At 34.5% G+C, this 18,336-nt stretch overlaps 1 protein-coding gene across 1 annotated transcript; it reads right to left on the bottom strand.

Moving 5' to 3' along the window:
• Window positions 1-3,071: 3,071 nt before the first annotated feature.
• LOC307194827 (killer cell lectin-like receptor subfamily B member 1B allele A) lies at window positions 3,072-16,317 on the bottom strand. Its single transcript, XM_079938178.1, has 6 exons — window positions 16,226-16,317; window positions 13,401-13,487; window positions 11,614-11,712; window positions 7,265-7,434; window positions 3,989-4,101; window positions 3,072-3,410 (listed from the first exon to the last, which is right to left on the bottom strand). Exons 1-6 carry the CDS (start codon window positions 16,296-16,298, stop codon window positions 3,293-3,295), a joined length of 660 nt encoding a protein of 219 aa, XP_079794304.1. The 5' UTR covers window positions 16,299-16,317; the 3' UTR covers window positions 3,072-3,292.
• Window positions 16,318-18,336: the final 2,019 nt, after the last annotated feature.

The following is an 18,336-nucleotide window of genomic DNA, read 5'->3' as shown; positions in this document are numbered from 1 at the left end:
CAATCAGGCCCCATGAATCATGAGGTCCTGGCCATGGGGCCCCATGTATCCTTTCAGGCTGCCACCAGAGGGTGACATAGGGTCTTTGAATAAATCATATTTGATTGTTTATAGTAATCTTTTTATATATTAATAAATTAGTTGGGATTTTTTAATCTATGACTGAGGTTGACCTTTATTTCTTTTCTTTATTTATATCCTTTGGGGTTGAGTGTCACAATTTTTTTGATGTATAAAACAATTTGGGATATTTTGCTTCTCAAATAATCTCTGAAAGAGATTGTGGAAGATTTGCTTTACTTTTTTTTGTTTTCCAGGGCCTGGAATTTTGTAGAAAGTTATAATTTATAGATCCAATTTTATTATAGTTAAGAAAACAAAATTTAAGTTTCTTCTTGTATGAAATTTTGTAAGTTGTGTTTATTTTTCTAGAAAATGTTCTAACTAAATTTTCAAGTTTATTGTCATAATATTGTTTATATTATCCTTTTATCTTTTTAACATGGACAAAATCTGCTGAAATGTACCCTTTTTATTTTTGAGATTGCTTATATGTGTTTCCATCTTTTTATCTTTATCAATCTAAAAGTAGCTTTAACAATTTAATTGGCTTTAAAAAATGCAACTGTATTTCATATCTCTATTTCATGTTCAATTTATTATTTTTGCTCTTAATTTGGTAATTTCTTTCTCCTTTATCTTGGATATAATTTGCTGCTTTTTATATTTTTGTACAAATGTTCAGATCATTGATATTCAGTATGTTCAGAATATGCATTTCTTATTTTTTTAATTTTTAAATTTAATTTAATTTATTTTTTTATACAGCAGGTTCTTATTAGTTATCCATTTTATACATCAGTGTATACATGTCAATCCCAATTGCCCAATTCATCACACCCCCACCCCCATCCCCCGCCGCTTTCCCCCCTTAGTGTCCATACGTTTGTTCTCTACTTCTGTGTCTCATTTTCTGCCCTGCAAACTGGTTCATCTGTACCATTTTTCTAGGTTCCACATATATGTGTTAATATACGATATTTGTTTTTCTCTTTCTGACTTACTTCACTCTATATGACAGTCCCTAGATCCATCCACGTCTCTACAACTGACCCAATTTCGTTCCTTCTTATGGCTAATATTCCATTGTATATATGTACCACATCTTCTTTATCCATTCGTCTGTCGATGGACATTTAGGTTGCTTCCATGACCTGGCTATTGTAAATAGTGCTGCAATGAACATTTGGGTGCATGTATTTTTTTGAATTATGGTTTTCTCTGGGTATATGCCCAGGAGTGGGATTGCTGGATCATATGCATTTCCTATAAGCATATATATTTATATATATATATATATATATGCATATATATATGATATATATTTTCCTATAAGCACAACTTTAGATTTGACCTCCAAGTTTTGATATACATTATCACTCAGTTAAAATTATTTTGTAATTATTATTGTGATCTTTAAATATGATCCAGACTATTTTCAAGCAAGTAAATTTTTTCATATTATATTTTTGTTATTTTTTCCTTTTTTTTTGTGGTACGCGGGCCTCTCACTATTGTGGCCTCTCCCGTTGCGGAGCACAGGCTCTGGATGTGCAGGCTCAGCGGCCATGGCTCACGGGCCCAGCCGCTCCGCGGCATGTGGGATCTTCCCGGACCGGGGCACGAACCCGTGTCCCCTGCATCGGGCATGTTCAGGCGGACTCTCAACCACTGTGCCACCAGGGAAGCCCCCTTCAGTTGACTTTTAATGACCTAACAATTAGACCTCCATCAGCTGAGTCTTTTTCTTTTGCACCCCATCTCCCTAGCCACGTATCAGCATTTTACTTCTGTGATCTCTTAGAGAAAACTTAATATAATAAGTATTTTTTGAGTAGTTATTATGTAGTAGGTAATTTAAAAGGCACTAAAAATATAAAAACAGATATTGGGTCTTTATGTGATTTACAGTCAAGTGAGGGCAGAGGACATTAATCAAATATTCACTCAAAAGACTTGTATAGGTAAGACCTAAAATGTGGTAAGTACTGGGGAGGGGAATATAATGTCAGAATATTTGACCTTGTCATGGAGCTCAAGGAAAAGCTCTTAAAAACTGAGCAGAGATATAGAGAATATTTGGGAGGTAACCTGATGGAGAAGAGAAGAAGGAGAATTTCAGGTCTAGAGAACAACTTCTGTGAAGGCAATGTGGTGAAATACAGCATGAGTTCCAGAAATTAGTTTAATGGAGTTGTGGTCCTGAGAGTTTGGGTGTTTGGTGTAGGAAGAGACAGAATAAGTAAGGAAAGGTTAAACCTGATAGGGATTTCTAGGCTATGTTATGGAATTTGGTATTATTATAAGGAAGATATTGAGGTATTTTTTAAAGGGAAGATTGCATTGTCAGTATATATTTTTAAAAACATCACAGAATTCAAAGCAGGGAATGATTGAAATGGAAGAAAAGTAAAACAGGAAGATGTTGTTATTGCAGTTATTTAATATTTTAGTACCTTTGTATTAAGATCGTGAAAGGGGTGATGGAGAGAGGAGGACAAGTTTGAGAGAGATTTAATAAAAAAAAAAAGTAAAACTTGGTGATATGAGATGGAAAGGGGATAGCAGCCTAGAGCTGTGTGTGAAAGAGAGGGTTATAACAAGACCACAGCTGGTTTATAGATGGCATAATTGTCTTGTATGGCATGTCCTTTATTGAGATATGGAGTGCTGGAAGATGGTTCCTTTTATGATGAAATTTAATGAATTATTTTTATATGTTGAGTTCGGAGTACCTTTGAGATTGTAGATTTGCTACGTTAAACAGGCAGGACGGTATACAGGTCTAGTGATCAGGGAATGATCTGGACTAGAGATATAACATTGATAGGCATTGCATTGTATGTGGTAGTTGAAATCATGAGAATGTAGGTGATTAGCTAAGGATATCATAGAGGGAAGATGCAGAAAAGATAAAGACTGAAGTTCCAAAAATACTGGCAAAACAAGACGGATGATTGAATAACTACATTGGTCATTCACATGTAAAAATCTATTCATCATAACTACTCATTTTCTAAAACATTTTCTCTATTACCCTTTCCACACTTCTGAGAAATATTACTATACCCACATGAATCATAAATGGACACACACACACACACACACACACACACACACACACAGCCCTCTAGGACACATGCAACCCTCTGAACTTTCTTATGATCTGAGCTCAAGCTTCATGTGGTGTCTCTCAGTCAGACAAATGGAGACCAATTTTCTGCCGAGTGGATTACAGTTGACAAATCCACCGATGATGTTTCTCACAACTTTCTTCAGTTATCTCAGTATAAGACACCAGGACACATTTCATACTCCTGGTCCGTGGCTTTTTTTTTTTCTTTGAAAACCTATAGAAAGAAAGCAAATGGTCACCTTTACGTCAGCCATGAATATATGCATATGTCAAGAGACTTAAAAGAAAATATTTTTTAATTTTTTGGTGAAAACATAATCATTCAAACAATTTAAATACACAACAGTATGATGGGTAAAGCAATTCTTCCCACTTTTAGCTTTATTTCTCAAAACCTGTCTCCAGAGAAGTTCATTAGAGATAGCTAAAATATTACCTCTGACTTTTTTATCATTTGAAAATTGATCACTGTAAGAAATAAGCAGGAAGTTATGTTTCGTAAACTAAACCTGTGCACTCATAAGAGAGTTTATACTTGCTAATTTACCTTTTAGATAAAAAGACAAAATCAGGCAGTGGGGCAAATCCTGTTTCTCACATAAATCTTCTGAGTGGCTGGAGGGAGATTTCTTTTCTTTCTCAACTTTCTGTGTGAACCATTTTATAGAAATATTTATCAGAGTGTAGGAAATTTATACCCGTTCTATCAGTTCAGGGCCAACAATGTCAAACGTCTCTATCTTGTCACATACAATATGGGATTAAAACCACAAAAAATGCAACAAAACTTACAGCTGGGGGTCAAAAGTGCTATTGTCCACCCAGGTCCATAATTCCTCTCCAGGAGGGATCCTCAAACCAACCCAATAAGAGGCTGAAGCCTGTAGGTTCCGCCATAGGAAACTCTAAAGAGAATAGGAAATGGTACATGAAACAAAGTGATTCTGACAGATGCAAGAAAAATAGCGCAAGTGCACCTTCTACGTGCTTGGCACTGCACTAGAAGCTGGGAATGGACAGGTTAGACATGCTCCACGCTTTCAGATAGATCACAGTGGAGGGAAATTTTACTGCAACTCAGTGGGATGACTGCTAAACAACAATTACGTACAATGTTAGTAGATATCAAAGCTGTGGAGTCCAGCTCCCTGATTTGAGTCCTAGCACTACTATTTACTACTACACATCTTTGCACAGTTATTCAATCTTTTTACTTCTGTATTTTTCCAATCACTAAAATTCAGATTATAATAGTACTATCTCAAAGAGCTATTATTGATTTGTTAATAAATAATAATATTATTAAACACTTCCTGGCACATAATAAATGCTCCTTGCATAAATGTTAATGATTACTACTAAATACAAGTATGAAATAATATCTAGAAGCAAGAGAATACACAGGGAAAGTTACAGAAAGAAAGCAATCTCTGAGCTGATGGGACACATACTGTTCATAGGTTTTTTTGTTTGTTTTTGGTTTTTTTAAAGATTGTTTTGGTGTGGACCATTTTAAAGTCTTTATTGAATTTGTTACAATATTGCTTCTGTTTCGTGCTTTGGTTTTTTGGCCAGGAGGCATGTAAGATCTTAGCTCCCGACCAGGGATCGAACCCACACCCCCTGCATTGGAAGGCAAAGTCTTAACCACTGGACTGCCAGGGAAGGCCCTGTTCATAGGTTGTTTTTGGTTTTTGTGGGTTTTTTTTTGCGGTACACGGGCCTCTCACGGTTGTGGCCTCTCCCGTTGCGGAGCACAGGCTCCGGACGCGCAGGCTCAGCGGCCATGGCTCACGGGCCCAGCCACTCCGCAGCATGTGGGATCTTCCCGGACCGGGGCACGAACCTGTGTCCCCTGCATCGGCAGGCGGACTCTCAACCACTGTGCCACCAGGGAAGCCCCATAGGTTTTTAATATCTCTTTTTGTACAGTGACATAACCCCTGAGCCAAAGTATATGGCCAGCCATAATAAAGGTGACATTTCCCAGCCTCCCTTTTGGCTAAGTGTGACAATGTGACTGACCTAATTTCTGACTAATGGGATAGAATAAAAAAATACTGAAGTTCTAATTCAGCATTTAAAGAGTAAGTTCATATCCTTCTATTCATCATTTTCTTCTCCCCTGATGGCTAGACTGTGAACTGTGATTGGTTCTAGTGGTGAACCAATCAGAAACAAGTAGACACAGCACCCTACTGATGGGAGCAGAAATCTCACAGCAGTTTAGACTACAATGTGAGTGACATAACTTATTACGTATATTCTAAGATAGATCTTTCCCCTATTTTAACACTTTGACTTTGGAAACATTGAACAATCTAATGGCTTATGGTAGTTTCATTGGCAGCTTCGTTTTTGCTTTTTAATTGCACTATTTCTTTTAAGGGTACTAATGATACATCTTATCATTGAAAGTGTCTTAGATTCAATGAATAAAGCAAACATCCATTTGTTTCAGCTACAGCAATTCTGGAACTCTGTCACATGCAGCTTAACTCATATGCTAAATGACAAAGCTGTTTGTTGGAAAATAGTCATTAGGCATATAAAAGAGGTGTTTCTCCACTGAATTATCTTTGCACTACGGTCAAAAGAAATCAGTTGACTATATTTGTGTGAGTCTATTTCTGGCCTCTCTATTCAGTTTTGTTGATCTATAACTCTCTTCTTTGCCAATATTACACCATATTTATTAATTTAGGTTTATAGTAAGACTTGAAATTGAGTAGTGTAAGTCTTCCATTCGCTTGCTTTCTTTGGGTTAGTTTGCTCTTTTCATAGGTTTTTTTTTTTTTAAGTAGAAGCTTAGAGTAATGATTCTACATTATCTTCTTTTCAAATATAAGCATTTGATGCTATAAATTTCCCTCTAAACTGCTTAAATTGAAACCCATGAATTTTGACATTATATTGTTATTTTCATTCAAGTCAAAATATGCTTTAAAAAAATTTGCCCTGATGCTTCCTCTTTGACCCATACATTATCTAGAAGTGTGATGTTTAACTTTCAAACGTGTGGGATATTTCCAAACATCTTTCTGTTTCTAATTTGCACTTTAATTTTGTTATGGTCTGAGACATACCCTGTGTGATATCTGTATTTGTAAATTTTTAGGTCCCAAAATATGATCTGTCTTCATGAAAGTTCCTTGGAAAAAAATGTGTATTCTGCTGTTGTTGGATAGTATTCTGTAAAATCCGTTAGGTGTAATTGGTTGATAGTGTTGTTCAGATTCATTTGTTTATTTATTTATTATCTACTTGTTTTGTCAGTTACTCAGAGAAGAGTGTTGACATCACCAACTATAATTGGGGATTTATCCATTTCCCCTTTCAGTTCTATCAGTGTTTGCCTTGTTGCATTCACGTGTATAATTGATCACCATAATGGGCTTTAAGGGCTAGAGCCCAGGCTCCGCAGCAAGAGAGGCCACCGCAATGAGAGGCCCGTGCGTCGCAAGGAAGAGCAGCCCCTGCTCGCCGCAACTAGAGAAAGCCCACGCGTAGCAACGAAGACCCGATGCAGCCAGAAAATAAAAAATAAATTTATAAAAATAAAATCAATACTGGCCTTATTTAGAAGGTTTAGTGTCCAACCTTCTTGTAGCAAAATTTCAATCTAAATTAAGCCAGAGCTAGAAAAATACTTGTTTTCTTCAACAAAGAGCAAACCTAATGAGAAGGACTATGCTGTATTTCCTTTCCCCCAACATCATCTTTAATTTCAGCTGCCATGCGATCTGATTATAACCTTTGTGAGCAATGGGTTAAACATGGGAGATGAGATAGATATTTTATGTCATACATTTAAAATGAAATCTGGTAAGCAGTGGGGTCCCTTGTAGAGAAGAACTTAGGTATATAATACCAAATGAATTCCTCTTATACCTAGCCAAAAAAAAGCATGAGATAATAATATAGTTCAATGATTCATTCAACCAATAATTGTGTAGTTAATAGCAATGAGGTTTAAAAAATTTATTTCACAGAATTTTTCAAATTTGTAACACAAAGAAGGTATTGCAGTTGTGAAGGATGCTATAATCTCCAAATTTTATATCTCACCATATCAATGAAGTCTTGGATCACCATGAGATGTGAATTTTTCATGACACAGTCATTTTTACTTTCATTCCAAGATTTCTCACTTTTAGCAACCCAGTAACATTTCCCCCCATGTAGCTTCCAGTCTTCAGAGGGGCATGATTTACTAGCAGTAGAAGAGTTGAAACAACCTGGAAGGAAAAAGGATAAGTAATTAAAAGGAACTTGCGACTGTATCCCTAATACTGTGTGTATACTAATTAAAGATTCTCAAAATGTGTTAAATTATGGCCTAAGCTTTCTTTGACAAAAGTAAGTGCTTTCCTCCAGGTGGATTTTGAAAAAAAAATAAAGATTAACAGAATTGCAATATGTGTATATTGTTTCTTTCTCTCTTTCTTGTTTCTTTTTTCTTTCTCCATTTAGTTTAATTCTCTTAAAAATATATTATGCTTTCTATCAGCTAGGCAATGCACAGACACTAGGATAAAGCAATGGACATCCAAGCCTCAGGGAGATAAAAATTTGGAGGAAAAGTAGAAATTAGAGAATTTAATTAGTGTTCTGCCAATGAACCAGACCTTTTGAGAATTATATATCACACTGGAAGAATTTTTCTTGGGAAAAAATTGTGTAATAGATGTCCCCCCAAACTCATGATCTACCCATGTACAAGTGGATCTTGGCATCCAAAAATGTGCTGGTAACAAATAGATCTAATTTATAATATTTGCCAGTAGATTTAGATGATGACACATAGGTATCCTACACATACCAATAATTTATTGTCCCCTAAAATAAATATTCTTTAAAAACACACATATACATACACACAATGACTTGAAGCCATTGAAGAGTAAAAAAAAGCAGACAGATTTTGGAGAGTAGCTGACACTTGAAATAAGGTATGACAATTTAGAAATTTCCTGTTTTTACAACTTTTAGCCCAAGACAGACCAATGTTGGTGCCATGTAGAATGAGCAAAATTTTGGTAGACAATTTGAAGTCTCTCTAGTCTGAATAACCAAAGAACAGAATTGGGGGCAACTACAGATGTTGAAAATAAAGAGTAAATTCCATAAAAGAAATAAACAAAAGGTGTGCATCAACTGCTGTGTATAAAAATTTTCTAAGTCCCTGGCTGATGAATGTGGAAGCTAGATTACAGATAAAAATTAAAAAAAAAAAAAGAAAAAAAAACTGACTTGAGATTTAAACTGCTGCCCCCAAAATAGAAATTTAAATGAATCAAACCATACCAAGAAAAATCAACACTTTTTGGAGAAATGTATCAGGATCAGTCAAATTTTAAAAAATCAAATACTTTAAAAAACAAGCCAACATTTTTTAGCAGGAAATACAAACAAGAGATTTGGTCACTGAGGACTTTAGATATTTAAATAATTATATGTATCATAAACAATAATGTTTACATTATTTTAAGAAATAAAAGAATAAATTACAAAATGATCAGATAACAGGAGACTATCACAAGCTAACTGGAGGGTTTGAAACTAAGTCCTTAGGTTTGAAAACTATAATCATTGAAATTAGACTCAGTGAATGAGCCTACAGCTTAGAAACAGGAACAGAGAGAATTTGTGAACCACAAGGTATATCTGAAAACATTGCCAAGAATTCAGCACAAATTGACAATCATGAGGACAAAAATGAGAGGTTAAGTGAAATGGAAGATAGAAAGCAAAGGCCTATCGAACATCTAATTTAAGTCCTAGAAATAAAATACAGAGAAGGTAGACAAAGAATTAGGAATGATGGCTGACTAGTTCTATTAAGTTTTACTTTACATATTTTAAGTTTATTCTATTATTTTATTTATTTTTTATTTTTTGAATTTTATTTATTTTTTTATATAGCAGGTTCTTATTAGTTAACCATTTTATACATATTAGTGTATATATGTCAATCCCAATCTCCCAATTTATCCCACCACCACCCCCCTGGCCACTTTCCCCCCTTGATGTCCATACGTTTGTTCTCTACATCTCTGTGTCTATTTCTGCCCTGCAAACTGGTTCATCTGTACCATTTTTCTAGGTTCCACATATGTGCATTGATATAAGATATTTGTTTTTCTCTTTCTGACTTACTTCACTCTGTATGACAGTCTCTAGATCTATCCAAGTCTCTACAAATGACCCAATTTCATTCCTTTTTATGGCTGAGTAATATTCCATTATATATATGTACCATGTCTTCTTTATCCATTCCTCTGTCGATGGGCATTTAGGTTGCTTCCATGACCTGGCTATTGTGAATAGTGCTGCAATGAACATTGGGCTGCCTGTGTCTTTTTGAATTATGGTTTTCTCTGGGTATATGCCCAATAGTAGGATTACTGGGTCATATGGTAATTCTATTTTTTGTTTTTTAAGAGCCTCCATACTGTTCTTCATAGTGGCTGTAACAATTTACATTCCCACCAACGGTGCAGGAGGGTTCCCTTTTCTCGACACCCTCTCCAGCATTTGTTGTTTGTAGATTGTCTGATGATGCCCATTCTAACTGGTGTGAGATGATATCTCATTGTAGTTTTGATTTGCATTTCTCTAATAATTAGTGATGTTGAGCAGCTTTTCATGTGCCTCTTGGCCATCTGTATGTCTTCTTTGGAGAAACGTCTATTTAGGTCTTCTGCCCATTTTTTGATTGGGTTGTTTGTTTTTTAATATTGAGCAGCATGAGCTGTTTATATATTTTGGAGATTGATCCTCTGTCCTTTGATTCATTTGCAAATATTTTCTCCCAGTCTGAGGGTTGTCTTTTTGTCTTGTTTGTAGTCTGCTTTGCAAAAGCTTTGAAGTTTCATTAGATCCCATTTGTTTATTTTTGTTTTTATTTCCATTACTCTAGGAGGTGGATCAAAAAAGATCTTGCTGTGATTTATGTCAAAGAGTGTTCTTCATATGTTTTCCTCTAAGAGTTTTATAGTGTCCGGTCTTACATTTAGGTCTTTAATCCATTTTGAGTTTATTTTTGTGTATGGGGTTAGAGAGTGTTCTAATTTCATTCTTTTACCTGTTGCTGTCCAGTTTTCCCAGCACTACTTATTGAAGAGACTGTCTTTTCTCCATTGTATAGCCTTGCCTCCTTTGTCATAGATTAGTTGACCATAGGTCAATACAAGCCTTTCTCAAGAAAGAAGAAAAATCTCAAATAAACAATCTAAACTTACACCTAAAGGAACTAGAGAAAGAAGAACAAACAAAACCAAAGTTAGTAGAATGAAAGAAATCATAAAGATCAGAGCAGAAATAAATGAAATAGAAACAAAGAAAACAATAGTGAAGATCAGTAAAACTAAAAGCTGGTTCTTTGAGAAGATAAACAAAATTGATAAACCATTAGCCAGACTCATCAAGAAAAAGAGGGAGAGGACTCAAATCAACAACATATTATTTTATTAAGATGAAACAAATTTAGAGTTGGTATCCTTTCCTGCTGGATTGAAACTAGGATTCTAGGGCCTGTTATAGATAGGATTATCTGTAACAATAGAAGGATTAGAAAACAAGTTAGAATTTAAAGCTAGAGGCTTTATTAAATACCACTGTTACCACCTGTATCAAGGGTACAGGAGTACAGTAATACGCTTTTGTTCTGGGGATAATGTCCCACAGAATTTGCCCTCATAGTCTCACTAGTTAAAAAAAATTAAAGTTTTTAGAATGTGGTCAAGGGGGCTTGGGAACATCAAAATCTATTTTAAAGTTTTAATGAATTCCTAGAATTTGAATGTATCCTATAACATGGACTGGTGAGTCTTTCTAATAGAATTATATATGCATGTTCAAAAAAAGAAAGGTATATCATTTTTCAATATAGAATTAAATTAACGGATTAAAAATAATAAAGAAAACAGCTGGAAAGAAAAAGAAAACAGAAAGGACAAATGACTGAGTGTCTTCTCGACTTTAAAAATTAGGTAAATACATTCAGATGAGAAAGCAAGATAAAGGTTACCATTTACAGTTTTTTACATGTAATGACATTAAAAATTGACAAAAAGCTACCTGATATGATCATGAATTTTAAGAATGAATATATTTTGATTACATTCTGTGCCTGCACATGTCCCAAAAGAAGTTAAAAAAAGAAAATGCAATTATTCCAATATAATACCTCTAAATTCATTTACAACTCATTATATAAGCTTATTTTTCTCATTTGTCTTGGATCTTTAAATATTTTTGTCAAGGACTGTAATAGGTCCCTGAAAAACAATGATCTAAACCATCCCTCTGTAGGGGTAGAGGAATCTCCTCTTTATTCAGATATACCCAAGTAAAATCCACACTACTGTCCATACTTGTTTACTCAGGAATTAGGCAATATAAAATAACATTACCTATTGAGGTGCTTGTTTCAGATTTATTTTGCCCAGTACAGTATTTCTCTTTTGATTCATTATTTATTTTAGTATGTCTTGCAGATTTGAACTGGATAACTAATAAAAGAAGAAACATATTTTCTGTATTAAACACAAAGCAGAAATTCATTGGGTTCTAGAGACTCTGAAGTTCATTAATGTGGAAACTCCATAGTAATTTAAATGATTAAAAATTTAGAGGGAAAAACAACATTACTTTTTCCAAGATTTGGACGTTCCTTTGCAAGCATTCTTGTTAACCTTATTAATGCTAACTTTAGGGGAATTGGAAAAATATGACCTGGGACCAGAAGGATACTCACTTTTTTTTTTTTCGGAGTTTTCATATTTATTTTAATAAACACAAAATAACCAGCTCTGGATATAAGCCTCATTTGGATAGCTTGTATTTTGTGAGTTCTTATTCACTGTATCAGGTATCACTTGATTCATGGAAAGGGTTTTATGTGTTTTGACTTCAGTTCATGATTCTGTTCCTTTTGAGATTGTGCATGTAAATCGTACACATAGAAGGGTAGGGTGAGCCCAGAGTATTTTTCGACCATGAAGAAGACAGCTGTCTTTCTGATGGCCACTTAACTGAAATTAGTTTTGGTAATTTATAATGTCACAATAGTGTGTATTAGGCAATTAAATCTTTAAAATCTATTGTAGTAACAAACAAATCTGTTTTACTAACAAAAAACTGTTTTGATAACAAATCTATTATCTTATAACAAAAGGAAACATAGCAGAGATGGTTTCTTGTTTTTTGTTTTGGCCCCGCTGCCTGGCATGGTGGGATCTTAGTTCCCTGACCAGGGATTGAACCCGTGCCCTCTGCAGTGGAAGCGTGGAGTCTTAACCACTGGACCACCAGGGAAGTCCTAGCAGAGATGTTTAATGCTAAGTATTTTTGCTTCCTCCCCTCAATGTTAAAGTCCCAATTCAGCCATTGACTAGTTACATTAAACTAGTCAAACCACTTATCACTCTGGGTTTTGGACTGTTCACCTCAACTGGAGGTTTGACCTTGCTGATTTCTAGAGCCCCATTCAGTTCTGAATTCTATGACTCTGCCTACTGACCTCGAATTACTAATGACATTCATAATTACTAATATCATTCACAAGGGCAACATAGGCAGACACGGCCTTTGTCTGTTCTAGAGTTTGGTTTAATCTGGAAATCTGAATTCCTTAGAATATATATATCATCTGGGAGTTTTTCTCCAAGCATTTATTCAATAAAATATTTAAATAATTGTCACATGAAATTGGACTATGTTTAGCTATATCCACAGTATATGAGTATAATTTTAAAATACTTGATTGAATTGATTGATTTTAGACAAATTTCCCATCCATGAATACAAGATTGATGATGATGTCCAGGAGTAACTAATATGGATAAGCTTAAACAGAAATATGCTTCATTATTTAATTTGCTTTCACTGACCGCAGCTTCAGAGAAGATGGTGTATAACTCACAATCAACTGCATTGGGAAATGCATTGTGCATAAAATGCACTTTATGATTTTGGTCATAAAATATAAATCTAATCTCTTTATCAATGAAATGAATCCATAATATGTATTATATCACAATCTGAAGTTCTATGGAAAATCTCTAATTTTAATTGTGTATCAAATTTCATGCTTTTTGTGAAGTTATAATGTATAGGAACCACTTGAACAGCAAACGCAATTACAATAGGTGGTGCTAAAATACTTTGGGATAAATAAATGGTATTGATAATTACTTACCAAAAATGCTCAGCACAATTACTATTACAAGAAGGATGATAATCATTGCACATTCAACTTTCAGGAAAATTCCATGGTGGTGAGAATCTATAAAATTGGATAGATTTCACTAATAAGCCCAGTAAATAATTCCTTAGGTAGTAAGAGGTAGGGAAGGGCTGAATAAACTTTGTCAGTTATGCTCCTGAGTTACTTTCCTTTGAAATATGTAGATCCAGCTTCCTTTTACACACACACACACACACACACACACACACACACACACACAGAGCATATTTGGTCCCCTGGTTTGTGAAAAGGGGGACCTAGAAAACTGTGAATAGATGTAAATTTTTCCTTGTTGATTTACCATACATATTCCTCAGTATTAATCTTAACTATAATTTACTCTCTGTATCCCTCAGTTTTTATATAAGACTGTGAAATTCTCCAGTCTCTAATAAGCTTACTGACAACACTCACTTATTTGGATTGATCCGTTCTTTCATGCCTCCTCCTTTATACAATACACCTATTTCCTGTGACATGTAATTGTAATTGCATAAAATCATACATTTTAAAATAAAAGTAATTTTAGGGATAATCTTGTCCAACATTCACATATTAAAAATGGGGATTTCAAGTCCACAGTCACACAGTTACTTGATAGCAGAAGTGAGACTGTACCTTGGGTGTCTTGACTACCAAAATTAGTACGGTGTTCACTATCTACTCTATCTCTTGTACTTGAAAGATAAATAAATCATAAAAAGAAACTGGCATTTTTAGCTTTGGGTTGATAGTTAAAACCAATAGGCTCTTATCCCAAATAGTTACAGTATATCAATTCCACTAGATATGTGATATATACACACACACATACAATATACTGAGAGTGCACTACTATAACTGATGTTGAAGTATAACCAATTACAAAACCAAGTGTCGAGACATTAACCTGAGTGTTTATTTAGTGGAATCCTATTATAGAGTGTTCTGTCCACATTATTATTGTTATTAAGTAAAGCATCTTTAGTGAGAATTTATTAATTCTCAAAGCACTAAAAGAAATCCATGTATTTTCTTTTATTAGGCAAAACAATGCAAAGTATACCAGTCAAGGCCATCACCAGAAGAATGTGATAATATCCCAACACACGTTTCTAGTGTGAAGAACTGGGGTTACAGACTTAAAAAGCTGGAGAATAAAGCATCAGAGTTCATGAAAGGACTAATATAAGGGGTACTAGGTCATTCTTTTAGGCCCCTGAAGTAAAGGTTATAAAGGCATGAATTTCTGAATCTTAGCCTGGGATATTCTCAGTGGAATCATACTTTGTTACTGAGATTTCACTCAGTGTCATGGTGATAGCCCTCTTTGTTTTGTATCTTGGAGAACTGATGAACCTACAATATTTAAAGTGTTTAGTACAAATGAAATCCATTTATTTAGTCATCCATTTATTCATCCGCCTACCCAGCATCTATCGATTGCCTGCTATGTACTTAGTACTGTGTGAGGTGCTGGGTATACAAAGATTAAGAGATTAGGGAGAGGGTTTCAACACATACGAGGCTCTGAAATGGAAAAGAATATGGTAATTTTAAAGAGCAAGAGAAAGCCAACAACCAGAGCAAAATAAGTGAAATTTACCGAGTTAGAAGAGAAAGGCCAGGGATAATTGTGTAGGACTCTGTAGGACATTACAATCCAATGTATCAAATAGTTCTTTCCCTCTTCAATGATATGACACATGAGAACAGAAGTTGCGTTTATCCACAACAGAGACATGCAGTGAAAGAGTAATATGATATTTGACTTCTGGTCATAAGCATGACTGCAAGTAGATAATTTAATTTTTATATATTCATATTTCTTCATTTTTAAGATTAGAATATTGGACTGGACAGCATTAAAGATGTTGTCCCAAAATCTTTAAACCAGGAAAAGAGTAATGCTCTTTCCAAACAGAAGAAATTAAATCCTGGAATGTAGAATCAAAAATACTGGTTTTGTTGCTTGAACTGAGTTAAAATAACCTCTAGAAAAATGGACCAATTATATGAGATTTGGGGGGATGGGGGGAGTAAGAGTAAGGTTCTAGTCCATGTTATTTTTCAAACGAAGTTCTGTTAACGCGTATAAAATGAAAGCTCCCGGTCTACTGAGAAAATAAAGCAGAAAAGCCTCTATTCCACAAGTTAAGAGAGATAATATTTAAACACAGAAAATAACAGACTCTTGCAACTGGAGAAAGCAACTCACCAGATCCACCTGAACACTGCAAACGCATAAATATAGAAGAAAAAATGCATTCTTGGGAAATAATAGGAAAGCAAAACATCAGATCCACTCCACAAGGACAAAGCACCATGAGGAGACTTTAAGTTATTTAAACATTTTTATAAACTTTACAATATAAAAATTCTTACCCTAGAGAAGAGAATATAAATGCAACATGGACATTTCCCTAAGGCTTCATGTATAAATACACTGGATTTGAAAATCTATTATTTCTGAGGTGGTTTGTGTTTAAGGTTACAATCTTATCTTTAGCTGTGTGCCTATCTATTCATGTTCCAAACATATTCTATTACTCAGATAGTCGTTAATTCTAAACTTCTATGAAAACCAAAAGCAAAGTTCTACATATTAAGACTAAAGTTACAATTAACTTTATAACACTTGGTGTCATTAAAAACATTCACCCTTATTCTTGCATTCAGTAACTTTTGCTTTGAATCCAGTCTCCTAATTCCGGTAAGACAAGTACAGACACAGGACAGAAATAAGGGAGATTAAAAACAAAACTTTAATTTTAATAAGAGGTCTAAATCCAACTTACCAGATCTCTGACGTGAAGATGAATGTTCTGAAGATGAATGTTTGATATCAGCATAGATTATATCTCCAGCCATTGCATATATTAAAAAGAGAGAAAAGTCACAAGTAGTAGTCTGCTGAAGGAGTTCCGTATTTTTGCAAACTTCCTGTAAGTGAGATAAATTGAGATGGATGATTTCCTTCCCCTCTCCAGAGTTTGGTGGGTTTCCCCAGTGAATAAAAGATAAGAGCAATGTGTTCAGCCTTATGAATCAAGGCAATAGATTTTTGAACACGTGCATGATATGGAAGAAAACTACTATCCATGCAGTATTTTCTTGCTCTTCAGTTAGTTTTCTGCCTACATTTGGAATAATTTTAACTTTTAGTAATACTACAGAAGATATTGCCTCACTTTCCTCTATAAACCACTTGCTCTTTTAGCTAAGAAATATTCTCTGGCAGAAGCTCTTTGACCTCCAGCATTTTCTCCAAAGTGGAATAGCAATTTAGAAGGGAGGACAAGAAAAAAAGAGGGTTTTTAATATGAATGTAATAGAAAGAATTGATAGACTCCTCATCTTGAAATGCACTGTAATTAATTAGGTAATACTTTAAAAATACCCTTAAAGCTATTCCTTCTCATCTATGCTTTATAATATGAACATCAAAGTAAGTTGAGGCATAGATTATGCAGTGGATTTCCAAACTGCAAAATAATCTATATGAGACAGAAATAATCCTATGTCAAAATAATTCAAGGTTCTGTCATAAAAGAAAATGAATCTCATTTTTAAATGAGGTTCACAGAAATTTAGCACTGAATGCAATGTATTAAGCATAGATTTTAATCTCCCATTTCTTCTAAAACTCCACTAAATTTATATTAAAGGAATAAAAATGTATAAGTTCAAAACAATTTAAAAAGTGAATGGGTTCTAACAGATGAAAAAATTCAGTGAATTCCTGGAAAATGGAGAGTAGATGGAGATGTGATATTTGATGGAACAAAGCAAAAGAAAGTGAAGCCTAGAATATTTAAAGGTAAATAACTGAGGAGATAGCCCAGCTACCCATGAAACCCTCATAACACTCAGAGCTCAGAAATGGCAGGTGTGAAAAATGACAGGAGACCTTAGCTGATAGCCAATAGGGTTGATTTCCTCAAGCTCCACCCAAATGCACTGCATACAATTATTTAAACTGTAGTCATCTCTCCCAGACCCCAGTCCAAGTAATTTAACCTACATTCATCAAATAGCTAGAGAACATATCTTGGCTTCTTGACATGTAGGGGTCTCTCAGTATAAAGACTAACCCCACAAGGCTTCTGACCTTGAAGGTCAGCCTTGAACACCAACCTCTGTCTCCTAACACCACTTTGACACTCCCTCTTTTCTGGGCTGTTATAACACTTTATATGTTGTTCTGCATTTTATGTATGAAAAACTGACTTTGAGAAGTTACATGCAGATGGTTTGCGTAACCATTTTCAGAGTGAGGATTTGAACTCATCACAAACTGAATCCAAAGCCTAGGCCATAATACAATAATGCTTTCTAGATTTTGAGGGTAAGAATCATGTTTTATTATTCTTGCTATTTCCATCGTTCAATCTATGCCTGAAACATAACAGACACTTAGTAATTACATGTTGGATTATCAAATCAGTTAATGCTACACTGAATTTTATTACTGGACTATAACATTCCATAATGAGAGCAATTACCTTTCACTAAAAAGTAGACTTCTAATCCTATGAAAAGTAATATTGATGATCTAGCCATGTACAACTAAAACAAATACTAGTATGTGGAGAACCTATTATAAGTTATATAATAAATCCTTGGAATATACAAATTTAATATTAATGATCCCTGTCTCCTCTCTCTGCTCCCAAGTAACAAAGGGTATGCATTCTGTAGTAATCTATAAATTCGATGAGATATGGCTTTTAATTGAGTGTCATAATCCCTATAGGTATAGGGCTCGCTTAGCCAGAAAGACCGTTTATATAAAGTCAACTTGTGGATGAATTACATAATGGAATGTTAAAAGTAGCAGTGCCTTGGAAAGCATGTTATTAAGTAATACAAATAAAACACATCTGGAAACAAAATAAATCTGTTTAGT

Source organism: Stenella coeruleoalba (genome assembly GCF_951394435.1).
Source record: "Stenella coeruleoalba genome assembly, chromosome: 11".
NCBI classification, from domain to species: Eukaryota; Metazoa; Chordata; class Mammalia; order Artiodactyla; family Delphinidae; genus Stenella; species Stenella coeruleoalba.
This window is presented reverse-complemented; position numbering and strand designations above follow the sequence as displayed.